This window comes from Pseudorasbora parva, chromosome 19, assembly GCF_024679245.1.
Source record: "Pseudorasbora parva isolate DD20220531a chromosome 19, ASM2467924v1, whole genome shotgun sequence".
Lineage (NCBI taxonomy): Eukaryota > Metazoa > Chordata > Actinopteri > Cypriniformes > Gobionidae > Pseudorasbora > Pseudorasbora parva.
Genome location: NC_090190.1, coordinates 10,209,048 through 10,227,542, shown reverse-complemented (window position 1 = coordinate 10,227,542; position 18,495 = coordinate 10,209,048). Strand labels below are relative to the sequence as shown.

Sequence of the window (18,495 nt, the reverse complement as noted above, 5' to 3'; positions counted from 1 at the left end):
ATTTTACTGTTAAACGTTTTGAATCTACCTGACTTTTAAACCATATCTGAGTGTAAACAAAATATTGTGAAACAGCAGAAAATGTATTAAAGGTGTTTTCGAAGCTTTGATTATGTTTACAGTGTGCAATATAACATGAGTTCATGTTTTGCGTGTAAAAAAAGTATTTCACACAATTTACTTATCTGTACAGCGCTGTTTCCTCTGTCCTAAAAACGGCCTGATGATTTCCTTGTTCTATGAAGTCCCTCCTTCAGAAACACATAACGAGTTCTGATTGGGCCAGCGCTTCCCGTGTTGTGATTGGACAGCAGCTTAGCGCACTTTGCCCGGAAAGGTCCCGCCTCTTACCATAATGGGGAGATGCAAGCGCTGAATGTGCGCTCTTCTCCACGTGGGAGAGCAGCGAGACCACTCCCCCTATTTTGCGTGTTCTTGTGGGCGGAGGGTTAGTCAACAAACGGTTCTAGTGACGTCATTACTTGACGTGACGTCATCCCTGCACTTCCTGCTGTAGTCCAAACCGGCCGTCCGCTGTAGGCTTTGAAAGGGAACTTCCATTAAATAAAATATCTCGCTTGGCATTGAACTTTGAGCTTTATAATTTTACAGGTATTATTTATGCTCTAACAGCAACATTTCACACCAACTAAAGTTTGAAAGATGGAATCGCGAAGAACGGGACCTTTAAGATTAAAAGTCTGAGTGTAACAGACACAGCAACACATTTGTCTTATGGTGCTTATCCAGTTTATTGAAAAAATGTCATGGTCTAGTTTAAACCATTGTTTGTTGAGTAGTAGATCTGAATTAGAGTTTTGAAGTTAATTGAAAGAAAGGGGCAGGGTTTGGGAAGACTAGAATATTGGATGAGTCATACGTCAGAGAAGTTGTTGCATCACCCGAAAAAGTTATGAAATTTAAATTTAATTTAAAACTATGCCGTCATTTTTTACATTTTTATTACATGTATGCATGTATGAATTATTTAAAATAAGACAATTAACATGCATTTAGAAAACATCTCATGTCATGCTGACTTTAAGGTGTGATTTAATCTTTATAACAGAGCTCTACATACAGCCAAAGGGTTGAAATATAACTTTTTCCTTTAAACAAGACACTCCACAGGTAAATATCTAACTGAGGATTTTACACCTAATGTCCCCAGAAGATGAAGTCGTGTTACATGTTACAGTAGTAAACCGGACATGCAGTGGATGAACTTCGCTCCTGCCTGCCAGAGTGGAGGCACTCCAGAGTGTGAATTCTGGGTATTAATAAACATTAAAGAGGCCACCAGTGCCATTCTCAGAAAAGGAGAGGAAATATGGGTCCTGCTTTGAGACTGAATAACAGTGTAAGAATGAATGCTCCATCTCTCCAGGTGCTCCAAGTTGCTAAGAGGAAAAAGTTAGAGTAGCTCTTTTCACATGCCTTAATTGCACCATGCAGACAGTAACAAAAGACAAAGGGCATCAAATAACCAATGGACCATGGAGTCATCCAGTTAAAGTAGCTATTTAACGGTTTAAATAGCAATACCAGTTTAGAATGCGGCACACTTTATCACACATAGGTCAGAAATAAAAATCTGTGTAAAGCATACTTAGTGGCCTATAAATACACCTGAGGTACACACTGAATGCCACACACATTCTTGAGGCCCGTCTGTCTACATTCCTCACCAGTCTCTGAGTAGAGTGCTGTAGAAGAACTCACTGAATTAGAGTAATTTACTCACGCATGGATACATAAAAAGAAAAAGAAAAAAAGAAATGTATATACAGCAGTCATGACATTCAGCCAGCCCATAGTAACAAAAAGGAAACTCCCTTTACATAGAAATTTATTTTATCATGCCCAGTCTTGACTGAGCAAAGTCTGATAAACTATGTTCAAAGTCTGCAGACAAAAGGAAAGGCTGTATTTTGAAAACTCATCTAGCAGGAGTTCCTTTTTAATAAATAAATAAATAATTGATTGTACGTATGAAGGCCTCTAAGAATATCTATCTTGGCATCTGGTTAATCTGCTACAAAGTTCTAATTGTTGTCAGACAATATATAGCAATAGTGATGTCACGATACTGGAATTGCAAACTTTGATATGATACCTTGAAAAATATTGATATCCAATACCATTTTCGACACAACAAAAGGGTTGTGTGTGTGTGTGAACACACAGGCTAGTAAACCAGAAGGGCCACCGATGACGGCGGATAAACAGTAATGGCACATTTCGTGGTATGGCCACCAAAACATCCACAATATGATTTACACTGACTATGGCCTGCCCATACTTTGACTACAAACTTGGTACTCAAAACATTACATATTTAGCAATACATGTAATGTAACTATAAGACGTTGCACCATTTCTATAAGAAATAAATAGCTAGCAAGGTAATCTAACGGTAACTAACGTTACAGTATGCAAGTAATTATTCTATCAATATGTAATGCTAAATAAGATTTGCTAGTACATTATTTCAGCAACATGACAAGCCAGTGAATTACTGTAAAACTGCCCTGATACGACCGATACCACTTTAAAGCATCTTCAGATGCGGAGCCGCGCTGAGAGTTACATTTGCTGTACACAAGTGAGTGACAAGTGAAAAGGGGTCTCTCGCTTTCAACGCGCACAACTGCAATGACTATTTTTACACGGCGAGTAGGCCAAGCTGAACCTCTCGTCATGCAGATACCTCTCGGTAGTGGTGTTGAAAGTGAAAGTCTGTTTACTAAGCATGTGCAATCCATTTGAAAGAACACTATGAATAGGCAACTGCCATCCTGAATGCCGCTAAAAATAGATTAATTGCATGCGAATGCTCGGCTTGCATTATCATCACTGTGTTAAGGGGGGGGGGGGGGGGGGGTGAAATGCTGTTTCATGCATTTGCATACTGAGCTTTTTACACTGTCAAAAACTAATGTTGGACGTTTGATGGAGTATTTTTGTGTCAAAAATACTCCTTCCGGTTTCTCACAAGTTTCGGAGAGTTTTTTTCGAGTATGGGTCGGCTTGACGTCGATAGAGCGGAAGGTCCTTGTATGGGCCGTACATGGGCTCTTCTCCCGGTAGGGTGCGCGTGTGACTAAAGCGAGAGAGGAAATGCAAGCCCATAAATACTCTCAGCTGCAGATCCAGTCGTCCGTGAACACTTATGTCGTTATAGTCCGCGCCACGCTCCACTTTATTCCTATGGGTGACATCAAGCGACTTCAACGCTTCAGCACAGCATTTCGGGAAGGCAGCGCAGCATTTGAACCGATTTCACAACATCGCTTCAGTCGCGTCGCAAAGTGGATTTCCACAGTCACAGCTGTCACCGGACTTCACCAAATCATACCAAAGAAGTGTGTTTTTGACGGAGCGGTCCCAGCGATAAAAGTTCGGTCCTGCTTTGGAAGCAGCCGGTGAGTAAAACTGCTACAAATGTCTATGCTGTTGGCTATCGTCGCGTGAGTAAACGACACGATCGCGTGCTTCGTCATTCAAATGCGCTAACGGTTACTCCATTGTTGTTCTGTGTATAATGTTACACTAGTCTGACGTGCAAAACCGTTTTGCTTGCTACTGCTAAGGTTTAGTCGCATACAATAGTCCATAAACCGAATCATGTCCTCATAAACTGAGTAAACACACACAAATGTTGACAGGCCACTAAATACAGTACATACCACAGAGACGGACGTCCTGCTGTTGCTGTTTCTCCTGTTCAATTTATTTCAGCCTCCGAATCTGATTCTGGATCGATAGCCATGGGTTTCTCCACGCTTGAGGACGTCACCTCTTTGTGCGCATTCGTCATTCTTTAGCTCCGCCCACACGATACGCCTCCAGGCACTCGTTTTTTTTCGGGAAAGACTCGGTAAAGCCTATATTTCTTTTATAAAAATAATAAAACTAAAGACTTTTCGGAGATATGAAGGATGCAATACTACTCTATAGGTACTCAAGACTGACATGAGATTGACTGAAACTGAGTGTTTCACCCCCCTTTAAACTTGAACGTTCACTGAAGCAACGTCAGCCATTATAGACGTATTGATTCAAATCAATGGACAGCACAGAACTAATACGGCAAACCTAATAGCCTATTATTATAAAGAGATTTCTTCAAATAAATGTTAGTCCACAATGATCCACGGCAACTACTTGTTCATTACCATGGCAAATACTTGCGTGTCCGGGATGAATGTGCTTTTAATGTATGAAAAGTAGCTGCACACATGATGGACAGCAAAATCGCAGAAAGCTTGTTGTTAATTGTTATACTATGTCATAACATGTAAAAAGGTTTTATGTAAGCTTTCATAATCCTCTCTCACCTTTGTGGACATTTATCTGAAACCGTCGCGAGCGCCAGAGAAAACCAATGCATGCAAAGCCTGAGGTCAAATTAAATGATTTTGTTCACTGTCCACTGTGCATCAAGCGCACACAAATATGTTTGACTAACAGCTTTTTGTGCTGTATTTGTTGCACTTGGCTTTGAGAAAAAAAAAGAAAACGGTTATAACATTTCAGAAACATGCAACAGTGTATAGTCTTACATCACAATGATGATGTTTTAAAAACTTCATGCATCACTTCATGCCTTTTCTGATCGGATCGCTATCAGAACGTGGGGTGTGTGATCCTGACTAAATAAAAATAAAAATAACTATTTTCTGGGATTTTCTTGATAATGACAATTTACTTTTTCGCCACAAGTTCGATTGACAGATGGTCTGACCAATTACATCAAATCTACACTGGAGACTTGGAAGTAAACGCCCACGGCAAGGATTGGATAAGATTTGCATAATTAATGAGCTTAAGCTCCCCTGTCAGGTCAGGAAGAGGAGAGATTGAGGGAGAAGCGGCAACCAGAATGATTTTCTCGACCACAGGGCTCGTAAACGTCTTTATCAAACAAACAATGATTTATTTCTCATCAACCAGTGACTGATTGGACTATTATTTTATTATTACACTTAGCCTGCAAGATCGGACTATATAAGCGTGAACAGCATGCGCACGCCGCCCTTCAGATGTCAAAGAGAGAGCGAAGTAAAACGTAATATAATGCCTGCCGGGTTTGCGAGCCCTGGCCCATATGTGTCTGAGTCCAGCGTGCTAAAGTCATGTTCTGTTACATACACATAAGCAATATGATCTATAACAATGCAATACTATTACATATAAAAAAGGGTTTTACTCACACAAGTGTGTTGCACCATTCCTGTCGGATCCAAATCCAGCATCGACCGGAGATTTGTTTACAAACGATTCCGCAGTGAAATAAAGTGAACACAGTCTTCCCCACATGAGCTGGAACTTCATTAAAAATAAAGTTCAACCACATTCCTAATATTAGGATCCGAAGGAAGCTTATGCAGCGACTGTGTTCTTCCACAACCAGGAATAGCGCAGCAATATCTTAATCTTCCTCGGCATGTTTATTGTTGTTGACCAGCTAGCACGAGCCCTCCATGAATTGGTGGGCGAGGCTACTGGATTAGACGTGCTGTTTCGTCACGTAATGACTTAAGTATGAAGCACAGGACCGTTTGTTGAGCCTGGTATCTATAAAAGCTTTTCTTTGACTAACAAGGAAGTTCAGCTCTGAAACTTAGGGCTATTCTTATATTTCCATGACTCAATTCATCACCCATATAACAGCCACAGATCATGACACACTAAAAAGACACAAATACTATTTGTTTGATTAAGTTTTGATAAGTTTTTTGTTTATATTTCAAACTCAATGTCAGATCGCATAATCTTAAAACAACATATGAAAACAACCATAGTGAATGAACTGGGCTTAGTGGGCTAAGCTAAATGCTATCAGAATGTCACCGCACGTCAGAGCGATTAAGTGCACACACTCAGACGAGAGAGAGGTATGTATCAACTCGTCTTAGTTAAGGGAATAACAGTTTAATATGAAAAAGCGGTGAAGTATCCCTTTAAGCATTACAACATAACAGTAGCTAGCTAAATATAATATTTAAAAATACTAGTATGATGAATGTGGACAAGTACTCTTAAATGATACCGATCGATTATTTACACATAATGTGCTCACTAAAGCTAGAACGAACAAGGCAGCATCACACACACGCAGTAGAGAACACACAAAAAGACGGGAGTGCAAATGAATGGGAAAGACCACTGCATCTTGACACAGACGCTTTTGAAATAACTTATTTTTAAAGACCCAGCACATTAAAAACACAATTCTGAGTGATTAACTCCATCAAGCCAGTCACAACGAAAATATTTTGCATGCTTATTATGATACCTGCAGTAATCTGCAAGTAGTGCAAAAAGATGGCCTTTTAAGTGTTTTCATTTATTTGGCATTACCACCTTTCAATTAAATAACACATTTCATTTTGTTCTTAAGTTAAAAAAAATTAAGATGGTTTTGGTACGAATGGTAAGAATTTTTCAAGAATTGCACTTAGGCGCATTCTTTCTTAAGAAGGTTTTCGTGGATCCAGCCCCAGGTTTTTTTTTGCATTTCAGACAAAACTGGACATGGTGTAAGTGCAGCTGGTTGTTGAAGCCATTTGTACATTTTACTCCTCCTAAAATGGTTAAAAAATAATAATAATAATAATTTGCAAGCGCTTCAGCACACCGCTGGTCTAACCTGAAAAATACGCTTTTTTATTCGTTATTTGAGCATAAGAAACAATTCAAATAGATAGGTCTTGGTCATGGATGCCCAAAATTGCTGCCCGGAGGCATAGTGATGGCCACCAAGAGAACAAGCTTTCTTTGAAAGGGACTTGCTCTTCATTAAAGCTACACTGTGCAACTTTTTTAGTTTTTTCTTAGTTAAAAACACTTAGTTCTTTCAAAAAAATATGTGCTCATTAATGTATATTTACTTCTTTCACGTAATAAAGTAAAGTATTCTCGTAAGTTTATAATATGCCATTGAAAATACATACGGGTGAGGAGTTTGAATGCTGGTCTACATGTTGCTCCTCCATCTTGAAAGTACATTAGCCAAAGAGGGACATACCCAAAAATTCAAGCTCCGCCTTTCGCGTTTTAACACTCGATGGCACCGTGTCGAATGTGAAGAGGGGGATTGCCATGTTAATCTTGGACTAAATCGGCCACCGTAGGAGTTAAAACGAAATCGGAATTGAGAGGAACTGAAACTAATATTCACTGGATGGTCATATAACATTCACCGCTAGAGGGGGGAAAATTATCCCACAGTGTAGCTTTAAATAAATAAAAAAATAAACCTTTAGAACTTTACAAAATGTTTGTTTAAAGCTAGCCATGTAAAAATATGATAAAGGATGCATTTGAAAATGTCTACTCTTTAACTCTTTCCCCGCCAAACACTGAATTCTCCGTTATTTGTGAGAAAACGCCTCCCGACCAAAAACGGAATTTTCTGTGTTCTCACTGCTAGATACTAGGGGGTGCTTTTACGCATCTTCTGAAGGAGTACAGAATCTCCTGATCAAACACACGTGAGGAAGATGCAGTAAAACAAGCGATCGATGTAAGCAGATGCATATGCAAAATAACGTGCGTATAAATCAAAACTATCTAATGTTACTGATATTCATGAAACAAAATATTTTATAGGCTATTCAATTTTGGTGGAAAGGGTAAAAAAAAACTGGTGATGGATGGCAACTTTTTTTTTGTATTTTTTTAAATAAACGCTGGTGGGGAAAGCGTTAACAGCTTTTGTCTGTTTGGTGAAACTAATGTGCAAAAAAAAAAAAAATGTCACCACCAGCCACCACATTATTGTGTTGAAGAAGCGCTGAGGGAAGACAAGAATTTGTTCAGTGGAAACTCCGCTAAGAGGGTGGGGACTCTTGCAAATGCTGCCACAAAACCTGCCCACTTCCTGTCAAGCTTACAGACGTGTGACTGTAAAACTAACAGAATGATTGAAACAAAAAGACAGGCAGTTCATATTATTCAACACAGAAGTCTTGAGGTCTTTTCTGAGGCCACATCACGCGGCTTGTATTGAAGCCATGCAGAGGGAGCAGATGTTTGTCAGGTCAGGATGAGACTGTGGCGAGCAACACACTCATTCATCAAGGGTTAGCAGCGCTCCTGCTGGGCTTGCAATGCTAGCTCAAAGGGTACAACAACTCCTTCAATATTTAAGCAGACAAGCTAAAAAGACAGTGGGAGGAATGGGAGTCATGCTGTTGCCAGTTGTGTAGAAGTTCTAAGGAAGCCTGCTGTTAGGCACAACTCGATCCATGTTTGTTAACAGGCTGTGAACTACTGCTACCAGTGACATTTAACATGCTGCCCAGTAAGAGTTGTTACTGACAGCTCTGTTCATCTAAAATGCCAAACAAGCTATAAATATGCTCCAAACAGGTCTCAAAAAAGACATGTCTGTACTTTAGAGTTTTGAAAGGTTATCAGACCTTCATATAATACAGTCTTTATGATAGTTAGCAATGAAAGGGTTTCGGCAGACTTGCTATAACTAGCACGTATCTAATGTCCATCTTCTGTGAGCAACATAAATTCTACTTAAGAAATCAATCACAGAGAGGATCAACTGTCCCAACAAAGAAACGAGGGAATAAAAGATCAGCAGTTTAGAAAATAGAATAAGGATGAAATTCAAACGTTAATTAAAATATTTGCCTGAATGGAGATGTTTGTTCCTCTCTTTCCCAACTTGTTTTGGTAAAGGCAAATCTTTAGATAGCCTCTGTTTCAGGCTTGAAACAGTTAATGAAAACTAATCAAAATCTGATCATTTACTAGATGGTACAGCAAAACAGCTGTACAAAACAAATTATTATTACTTAGTAAAACAAATCGCTGACTGACTGTTAATGTGACAACATGTAGCTTAGTTACAGATCTGCAAGTTTTTTTATGTAACAATATTTTCAAAAATATCAAGTAGATAGCTTCAGAATATAGTGGGCCCATAAGAAAAAAACACAGAAAACTAAATAAAATAGGCTATGAAATCTATCCATATCCAATATTTTGCTCACATTTGTGACCCTTAATGCAATCAATTTTAGGTTATCTGAAAGCTGAATAAATAAGCTTTCCAAATGATATATGTTTATTAGGGGACAACCTCATAGAACAATATTTGGATCTATCTGATAATATGGAATCTGAGGGTGCAAAAAAAGTCTAAATATTGAGAAAATCCACCTTTATAGTGGTCCAAATAAAGTCCTTAGCAACGCATATTACTAATAATAATTAATTTAATATATTTAGAGCATGAAATTTACTAAATATCATCATGGAACATGTTCTTAATATCCTAACGATTTTTTGGCAGTAGAGAAAAATCGATAATTTTGAACCATACAACATATTGTTGGTTATTATTCCAATTTAAAATAATTGGTTTTCAATGTATTATACTTTAAATGATCATTTATTTCTGTGATGCAAAACTGAACTTTCAGTATCATTCCTCCAGTCTTCAGTGTCACATGATCCTTCAGAAATCATTCTAATATGATGATTCATTTTCAAAGTTGGAAACAGTTCTGCCGCTTTTAACCCGTGATACTTTTTTTAATAATATTTTGATGAATAAAAAGTAAAAAAATAAAATAATTTAAAAAAGAAGCAAATATTTTAAAAATAGAAATCTTTGTAACAACAATATACACTACTGGTCAGTAATTTGGAGTCAGTAATTTTTTTTCTTTGAATAAATCAATAATTTTATTCAGCAAGGATGTGTTAAATTGATAAAAATTGTAAAAATAGTAAAGGAGATTTATATTATTTGAAAAATATGTTTTTATTTTGAATAAATGCAGTTCTTTTGAACCTTTTATTCATCAAATACATTAAGCAGCAGAACAGTTTCCAACAATCATAATAAATCAGAATATTATCACTGAAGACTGGAGTAACGATCCTGAAAATTCAGCTTTGCATCACAGAAATAAATGATAAATTAAAGTATAATAAATTGAAAAACAAATATTGTAAATTGGAATAATGCATCACAATATTATTATTTTTTTCCGTATTTTTGATCAAATAAATGCAGGCTTGATGAGCAGAAGAAACTTCTTTCAAAAACATTACAAATAGTAATGTGTCCAAACTTGTGGCCTGTACTGTATGTACACATATGTGTATATTATATATACTCGTGCAACTTGTGGCTGGTTTTGTGGTCCAGGGTTACATTTATTTAAAAGTTGTCCCAATGTAGCAAACCAATGAAATGCCCATATAGTTATACTAATAACAGTGATTAAATTCCAAAAGAAATGTTACAGTGGTATATTAAGAGGCCTATAAGTAACCTGTCCGATAAAGATGTAGATACGAGAAGGTCAAAGCAATAAAAACAACAACAACCATGTCCCAGTTTTAGGACTTCAAACAACTAATGTCCCTTTTCAAATAAGCTACAAAAAACAACAACAAAAAAACTTTGTTAGTGAAATCTCTCACCTTAATTATGCAAATACCCTAGCTTCAAACATGTCCTGACTTGATCCCACTTGGCAATTTTACAACTTTGCAAGCATGTCCCGTCTCAGACAACAAGCATAAGCCACTGATCACGACCTTTACAGTTTCCTTCTATTGATTACACAGGAGCAGGATGAGAACAGGTGGAGCATGAAGCCAGGTGACTCATCAGATACTAGCGTACACATGACACCTGAATACAACATCTTGGATCACGTCAAGCATATTTCCCGAAAGGGAACCGGTTTAATTCAGATTCCCTCAAACGTCATTCTACCTGTTCTACAAGCATGGCATTTAAAAAACTATCGGCTTACCAGCTAGTTTACTACGCAGTTCAGGTCTCATGCTGGATCATCAGCTTACAGTTTAACCATGTGCGGGATAAAGGAATGAACAAAGACACGGGTCGGCTTCAAAGGATTACCATATGTTAGATTCACAGTTAAAATAAAGCAAACGTGAAGGCGAAGAAACAGATTACAAGCACGTGAATTGGCAAGGTTTGTGGTACAGTACAAATAGTCTAAAATTAAGGCCTCCAATCTTCCACGGTTTGCATTACAATCGAGCCACTGAAATCAGGAACATTCTGGAGTTTGACGATAAAGTGTTATCTGACTGAACTGACAGTTAATAACATTAGCTCGCTGGCTAACAAGTCAGTCAATTTCACCATCTCTGACCCTCACAGCCGGTCAAATAGTGGAACACGACCAAGTAATCATCATTTCTTATGTCCAGACACAGAATTAGCCATACATCCAAATATACAATTAAAATGGTAACGGTAAGTAAACTGTCTGAGTAACTTCTTGACACAGTCTCTGGCTGATGATGAGACCGCTAGCAATTGGCTAGCCAGCCAGCGCACTACGGGACAGCTAGAAAGCCCGAGGATAACTCCAGACCCTCCATAAATCAAGCAATATAGGAATGAGCAAAAAACCGTCCCTGACCCGGTAAAACCCGACCAGACGATAAAACAAAACAAAAAAGACGATAATGGAGTTTCCGTTCAAACGTACGCGGGCAAATGGCTGCCACACTCGCGAGCTCCTTCACCGGCTGAACGCGAGCTTTCACAGCTACACTAGAAACAGTCAAACAAACGTCTCGGGGATTCGTTTTTAACATCTTTCTGCCATATTGAGAGACAGAGGTCGAGTGGTAATAGGGGATACTTACAACGAACGGGCCAAACATTGAAATCCCTTGGCAATCCCCGGAGAAAGTGCACGTAGAGCCGTAACCGCTTTGAGGGTGAAGTCGTATTTGTCGTCCTCTCTGTGAAAACCGAATTGAGATGAACAAAAGGGGCGGAGTCAATGACTGCGTCATCTTTGCGCAAGAGCTCGTTGACGTTTTAAGAGGACTTGTGGGTTTGATTTACCCATTGATTACCCAGCGCCAGCGATACCCATACTTTGTCAAATTTAAAGGTGATATTGATTTTAATTGCATTGTTTGTGACAGTTGGTTGATTTGTTTTGGTACTGCCCATTTGCAAGACTGTTTTTGTCCAAATGTTTGTGATTTTATTACAAAAAATATTGATGGTCAGTTTGTGTCGTTATGGAAATATTTATTTGGACTCTTTTGGCTGTCAAGTCAAGCCATGAACATTCAGTTTACATTATACATTTTATTATTTAAATGGAAAAAGTGGATGTTGACAAATGTAACGTAGGCTAATAATCCCTGTTTTATGTGTTTCAATAAATAGCCAATTCGACTCAAGACGATTTTCTATTAAGAAAAAGAAAGTTAAAACTTAGAAAAATTGTAAACGCTTTAATGTTTTTATGGCCTGCAACAAGATCCATGCAATGTACAATTCTCTGTGACATTTATGATGTATTTTCTTTTCAAATTTCTGTAATATGATTTCTTATCACATTTTTATTATAAATACTGTTTATTTAATACAAAAATATATATTTACAAACACTTTATTCCAATACTTTGTTTCAATAAATATTTTTATTAATCCAAGAAAATGTATTTAAGAACAATTTATTTCAATACTTTGTGGAGCATTAAATATTGTTTAATTAATAGCCTATTTATACTGCAGACCTATATATAAAAGAAGCAGCCTACTTGATCAAACCAATTCATAATTGTGCTTATTGTATGGAATTCAGATATATTAGATTTTAAACTGTTTTGAATATTAGCAAAAATGTAGACTAAGGTGGATGTATGCTTACAGGTGTGATATTTAGATCCAGGAATCCAAGTGACACCGAAATGGACGTAGACTCCCCCTAGTGTTAGTCACAGATTTTCTAGGTGAGCAGAACAGTTACAAAGATGTTTTTGAAAATACTGAGTGTGGTAATTAAAATGTGATAAAGCTTTGATCATTGTAAATATGTGGGCTGAAGTTTTATTGTATACAATCTGCCTCTGAGAATGATTTTAAGATGAGGTTTTACTTCAAGGGATTTATCAAGTATGAAACTAATAATATCTGAATTTGACTTGTCAACATCCCATCTATGATTACTAGCTCCTTTGGTCTTATTAGGGAGAACAACAACAGAAACAAAAAAAAAACACTCTTGATCAAGAAAGTCTTTATTGATGTTGCATCTGTACTCTCAAGTATACTTGCAGATTTTGTACGAGCTGACAAAATATGTTCAATCAAAGAGTGCATTTAATACCAAAAATGGATTGCATCAAGTGAATGTAATGAGACAAAAAAATCCTATAGATTGATGGATACATTATAAAAGAAAGAAAAAAACAATTGTAGCCTAGTGTGTATTACAAACTCCTTGATGCTGTTAAATACAAGGTTATTTGTACGTTCAGGGTTTCGGTGTTTGGATATTCCTTACTGGACTATCTCAAATGTATAAATATGCCTTCATCAAGTTCATGTGCAAAATTGGTTGTTTCTTGTAATTTGATTGATAATGAACAAATATCCTGTGGAACAGAATCAAGGCTTTTTTCCTAGTTTGTTTTGAACTAAAAAAGGAAGACACATAGTCGAAGCAGATTTGAGATATTGCAGCACAATTTTTTTTTTTAAATCTTCAATCCATTGCACACAAACAATATACACTCATCATGAAAAATAATGGTCACAGTGTTAATATACTGTACAATAAAAAGGTCATCAAATACATGCTGAAATAGGAAAGATCTGGTGCTATTCCAAAGTGAATAATTGCCATTTGAAGCAACAAATGTCATGTAAGCGTGTACGGAAAGGTTAAGATCAGTGAGCGAGTGCGTTTAAGTACTGAAACTCCTTTAATCCGGTTTAGGTTTCATCATCCTACATGAGAATTTCTTTCAAGAGGGACTTCAAGCCTCCTTTGCTATTTTTCAATCACTTCAGTAATTGTGCAAGGAACAATTTCTTTGTTTGAGGATGTTTATGTGGAACCTTTCAAAAACACCATAGGAGCAGTGCTATCACAATGCGATGTATCCAAATGTATCTATGTTCAATTAACTTCATAAATGTATCATATTTTGTCAAAACGTAAAAGATTAGGACATGCATTGACTCATGTTAGTGTCAATCATGTCTGTGACACTGCAAGTCAATCAGTCGAATGGGAAAATGAATGTGATACAAAACAATCAGTCAAATGTCATTGTAAAAGCAGCAATGAGAAAAGAGTCATAAAAACGTCTAGAGTACACAACGCAGTAGTTTGGATTTGTGGTGAATTGATTTATTATAAAAAAACAAACGAAAAATTCTGAATTTTATGTTCATACTCTCAATCTATTAGTAGTCCCTTACTCACCAATGTACTGTTAGCTATTCTAAGATTTGGAAGAGAAGCTATACATTAAGTAAGCGTTGACATGATTTTTAAAGTATGAAATTAGTGTCACAGAAATTGCATTTTGTTTTGTTTTTTAATGCAGGCACTGTCATACAGCTGTCCTTTCGAGGCGTTCGGGATCGCTACCGATTCAATCCTGGCATGTTTTGATCTCTTTAAATCAAGTAATTTCTCTCAAACACAATGTAGTTGTCGCAGAAACAGAGAGATTAGCACATATTGTTTTGCTTTAACACAGTAAATCAAACAAAACATATATACCTAATGACTAAAGCAGATAGATATTCACCTGTCTGGTATTAAAAAATAAAATTAAAAATGGAACTGAGGATTATTCTTTAAATTACGGATGTACTTAAACATACAAATACAATAACAATGTTGTATAGAATGTCTGCATTCTAAAATCTGCAATGTGGCACCAATCAAGTAGCCTGTGTTATATGAAGGAAAAGATATAGGTGAATTCGACTGCAACCAGGGGAACATACAACCCCAGAGTCAATGTGATGGAGCTCAATGGGAGTCAGAACATTTGGCAATGTGTGCAGTCACACGGGTAAGTCTTTAAATGGTTGCCTACAAATTGCAAAGTACTTAATAGTCTGATTGCGATAAACAACTACAACAACATCAATAAAATAACACCATTATATCAACATCAACAAACATAGCATAACAGTTATAATAAAATTATCATATAGGCAGAAAATAACAACACTTAAAAGTAAAACAATGATCAAATCAGACATTTGAAAGAGAGGGTTAAAACAGAGACACAGCATGAATTCTTCTTCCTCTGCTTCGAAACTCAGCCTCTCCGTCGTTCAGTAAGTCTTTCTTTTCATCAAGTTGCTGTTATTACAGATGTTTCTGCAGGACACTTGAGCAAGCAATTCTCCGCTTAGATGGACCGTTATGTGGGGCACAGGAGGAACCCTGAGAAGGACGAATGGATGTACTCAGTGGAGTAGAGCCCGTTTGCTTGGTCAGAGGGCATTTGCACCCAAACCTGGTCATTCTCCTTCAGCTCCAGTACAGCACTACCTGATGCCTGGTCCATATAGCCCTTTTTGTATTCATCATAGGTGTATGTGGCTGGCACATTGTTTTTATACAGTGCCACCCACAGGCTGGTTCCCTTTACATGTACATGATAAGCAAAATAGTAGACTCCAGGCAGTGGACTTGTGAAGATGCCTGTGGCAGGGTTGTAAGCATTTTGCCCATTGTACAGAGTCCTGTCAAATTTGATTGGCATTCCAGATGGTGGAAATGGCGTTGTTAAAATGGCGGTAAAAGCAGGAGCAACGGAGGCAGAGAGCTCGGCCTGACCATAATGCGGCTTCTCACCATTTGGTTTTGAAATAGATTCTCCTACTATAGTTGGCCCTTGAACCGCTAACTGATTTAGATCACCATTTGAGGGGCCGGGGGGCCCAGGAGGTCCAGGTGGACCTGGAGGGCCCTGCATACCGGTAAGTCCAGGGGAGCCAGGTTTTCCTGGAGGTCCCTGTGGACCAGACATCCCCTTGTCTCCAGGCTTTCCAATTCCTTGGGGCCCTGGTGGACCTTGTTCGCCTTTTAACCCTGGAACACCCTGAGGTCCCATATGACCAGTAGGGCCTGGGAGTCCAGGAATTCCTGAATTGCCACGTGGCCCAGGGGGGCCTGTGAAACCATTCTCACCTTTTGGACCTGGTCCTCCAATCAAACCAGGATTTCCTGGCAAACCGATGTGACCCGGTTCACCTTTAGGTCCAGGTTTGCCTGTAGCCCCGTTGAGACCAGGAATGCCCTTGTCCCCTGGGAGGCCAGGCTTTCCAGCAAGCCCACTGGGACCCTGATCTCCTCTAAGCCCTGGCAAGCCTGGAGGTCCTTGTGGGCCATTATCTCCCTTTAGACCAGGCATCCCATGTTTCCCTGGAAGACCCATAGGACCTTGGGGACCTGGAAGGCCTGGCTTTCCAGTTGGCCCTAAATCTCCTGGAAGACCTTCCATCCCAGCTTCTCCTTTGTCACCAGGGGCTCCTTGTAATCCCGCAGGCCCTCTGTCTCCTTTTTGCCCGACAAGCCCTGGTTTACCATAGCCAGGGGGTCCAGGAAACCCAGGAGTTCCTCTGGGGCCAGCATCACCTTTTGGGCCTAATGAACCTGGAATACCTGGAACACCATCAAGACCAGGTTTTCCCAAACCAGGTGCCCCCGGCTGCCCTTGTAGCCCTGGGGGACCAGCATCCCCTGGGACACCATGTTCTCCTGGAGCTCCTTTATCTCCTTTTGGCCCCAATGGCCCAGGCAGCCCATCAATCCCTGGTTTACCTAGCCCAGGAACACCTGGAGCTCCTGGAGGTCCTTGAAGGCCACTTGGTCCCCTGGGACCTATTGGACCTGGCTTTCCATTGCCATTTTCCCCTTTAAGTCCTCGTTCACCAGGAATACCACGTCCACCTTTAGGCCCTGGATCCCCTCTTGACCCTGGCAGGCCTTTAGTCCCAGGTAAACCTGGTTTACCATTCAATGACAGACCTGCTGGCCCAGGTTGTCCTGGCTGACCTGGAAGTCCCCTTATACCTGGTTCTCCACGAGGACCAACCTCGCCATTGAGTCCTGGAGGTCCTTTAGGTCCTAATTTTCCTGGTAAACCTGGTAGTCCTGGTTTTCCAATCCCAGGGAATCCTGGAGGCCCTTGAGGACCTGGCTGACCATTGAGACCAGGTTTTCCTATACCTGGTTTCCCTGGTAATCCAGAAGGCCCAGGTGGTCCCCTTGGTCCTGGTTTCCCTTGAGGACCTGGTTCTCCTTTTACGTCCATCATGGGTGGAAACTCTGCAATAAATGAAAGAATACAAAAAATAGGGGCCATGATTAAACTTCATTTCAAGATCCTAGAAGAAGAGTTTGTCAATGTGAGAATGTATTGTCAATGACTCTTTACCATCATACAATTTTTCATCATACAGCCCTAACGTACTAGTAAGACTACAAATATACATTGTGTTTTACTCCTCATCACACTCAAGCGCCTGCTCAATGGCAGCTATGCAGGTATGCAATGAAGGCCTACAGGAAATATTAATGTGTTTATGGACGAAACATAAACAAAGGACAAGGACAAAATTCTCAACAGCATTTGACCTCACTGGAATTTCAGCAAGGGAACTGCAGTGACGATATTTGCCATGCCATGTTTAGAAAAAAGAACCACAAAACTATGCAAGTCAGGAAAACACAAGTTGCATTCAATTCAGTTCTCAACAAATGTAGAAAAATGAGTTCAGAGTTCTGCAAAATGGTCCATTTCACTGATCTTACAGTGTACTGACATATTCGAAAGTCCATGTGACTCAATTGGGAGAGAGATAGAAATCTTCGCCTAATTGTTAACCAAACTGGTCAATGTGTCTGATGATTTTAACTTCAAAAACACAACAACACACACAAACTGTTTCCTAATATAGTGACTATTAGTCTACGTAAGTTCTAAAGTAATTTGTGTACAGACTATATATATATTTACATCCTCATCTGTAAGAGTATTAGAAAGATGTGCTGTAACTGTGAAGCGCCCTCAAGTGGTACAGTAATTTATTACATAGGCCTAGTCATTCAACATAAGAGCTCAACAGGTTAAGAAGGATGATTTAGACATGTACATTACACTTACATAAATATACATTATTTAGTTTGTTCTGTAAATTCTATTCACTTACTACATTTACTTAGGTCTCCCTCTAACAGGGGAGTCGAGCAGTCGTGGCCTAATGGTTAGGAAGTCAGACTTCTAACCTGAGAGTCCGTGTGTTGCTCACTGCTCACTGCTCCCTGCTCCTAATGTGTGTGCACGAACTTGGATGGGTTAAATGCAGAGGACAATTTCAGAGTATGGGTTACCATATTTGGCCTTAACATTTCACTCACTCACTCACTCACTCACTCTGTTCTACAGTGTCATTTTAATTCCTAATGGTTATTCAGTTAGTTATGTTTTATTCTGTAGGTTGTTTTTTTTTTTTTAAAGAAAAGAAAATGGCCTTAGGTATCAACTGTGTAATATGACAGACACTTCTCAAACAACACAAACTCCTTATTTTAAAAAAATCTTTGAGCATAAGTGCATGTCTTCCATTGTCCACTAGATGGTAGTGAGCACACAGCTTTTTTAATTTCTTTTTTAGATTTCTTGAGATTTTCT

The 18,495-nt window shown here is 38.8% G+C and overlaps 2 protein-coding genes across 5 annotated transcripts in view; both read right to left on the bottom strand.

Annotated features, from left to right (window-relative positions):
* ptp4a2b (protein tyrosine phosphatase 4A2b) overlaps positions 1 to 11,830 on the bottom strand; it is a 29,970-nt gene extending 18,140 nt beyond the window's left edge. The window contains exon 1 of the mRNA XM_067425300.1: positions 11,671 to 11,830. The gene's annotated coding sequence lies outside the window, so the exon portion shown is untranslated. The remainder of the gene's footprint in view (positions 1 to 11,670) is intronic.
* Positions 11,831 to 13,047: 1,217 nt separating this feature from the next.
* The window catches only part of col8a2 (collagen, type VIII, alpha 2), a 157,892-nt gene continuing 152,444 nt past the window's right edge, over positions 13,048 to 18,495 (bottom strand). For all 4 annotated transcript variants that reach the window (XM_067426245.1, XM_067426244.1, XM_067426243.1 and 1 more), the window contains one exon: positions 13,048 to 17,129. In XM_067426245.1, coding sequence (XP_067282346.1) covers positions 15,217 to 17,129 — 1,913 coding nt within the window. In that variant the 3' untranslated portion in view covers positions 13,048 to 15,216. The remainder of the gene's footprint in view (positions 17,130 to 18,495) is intronic.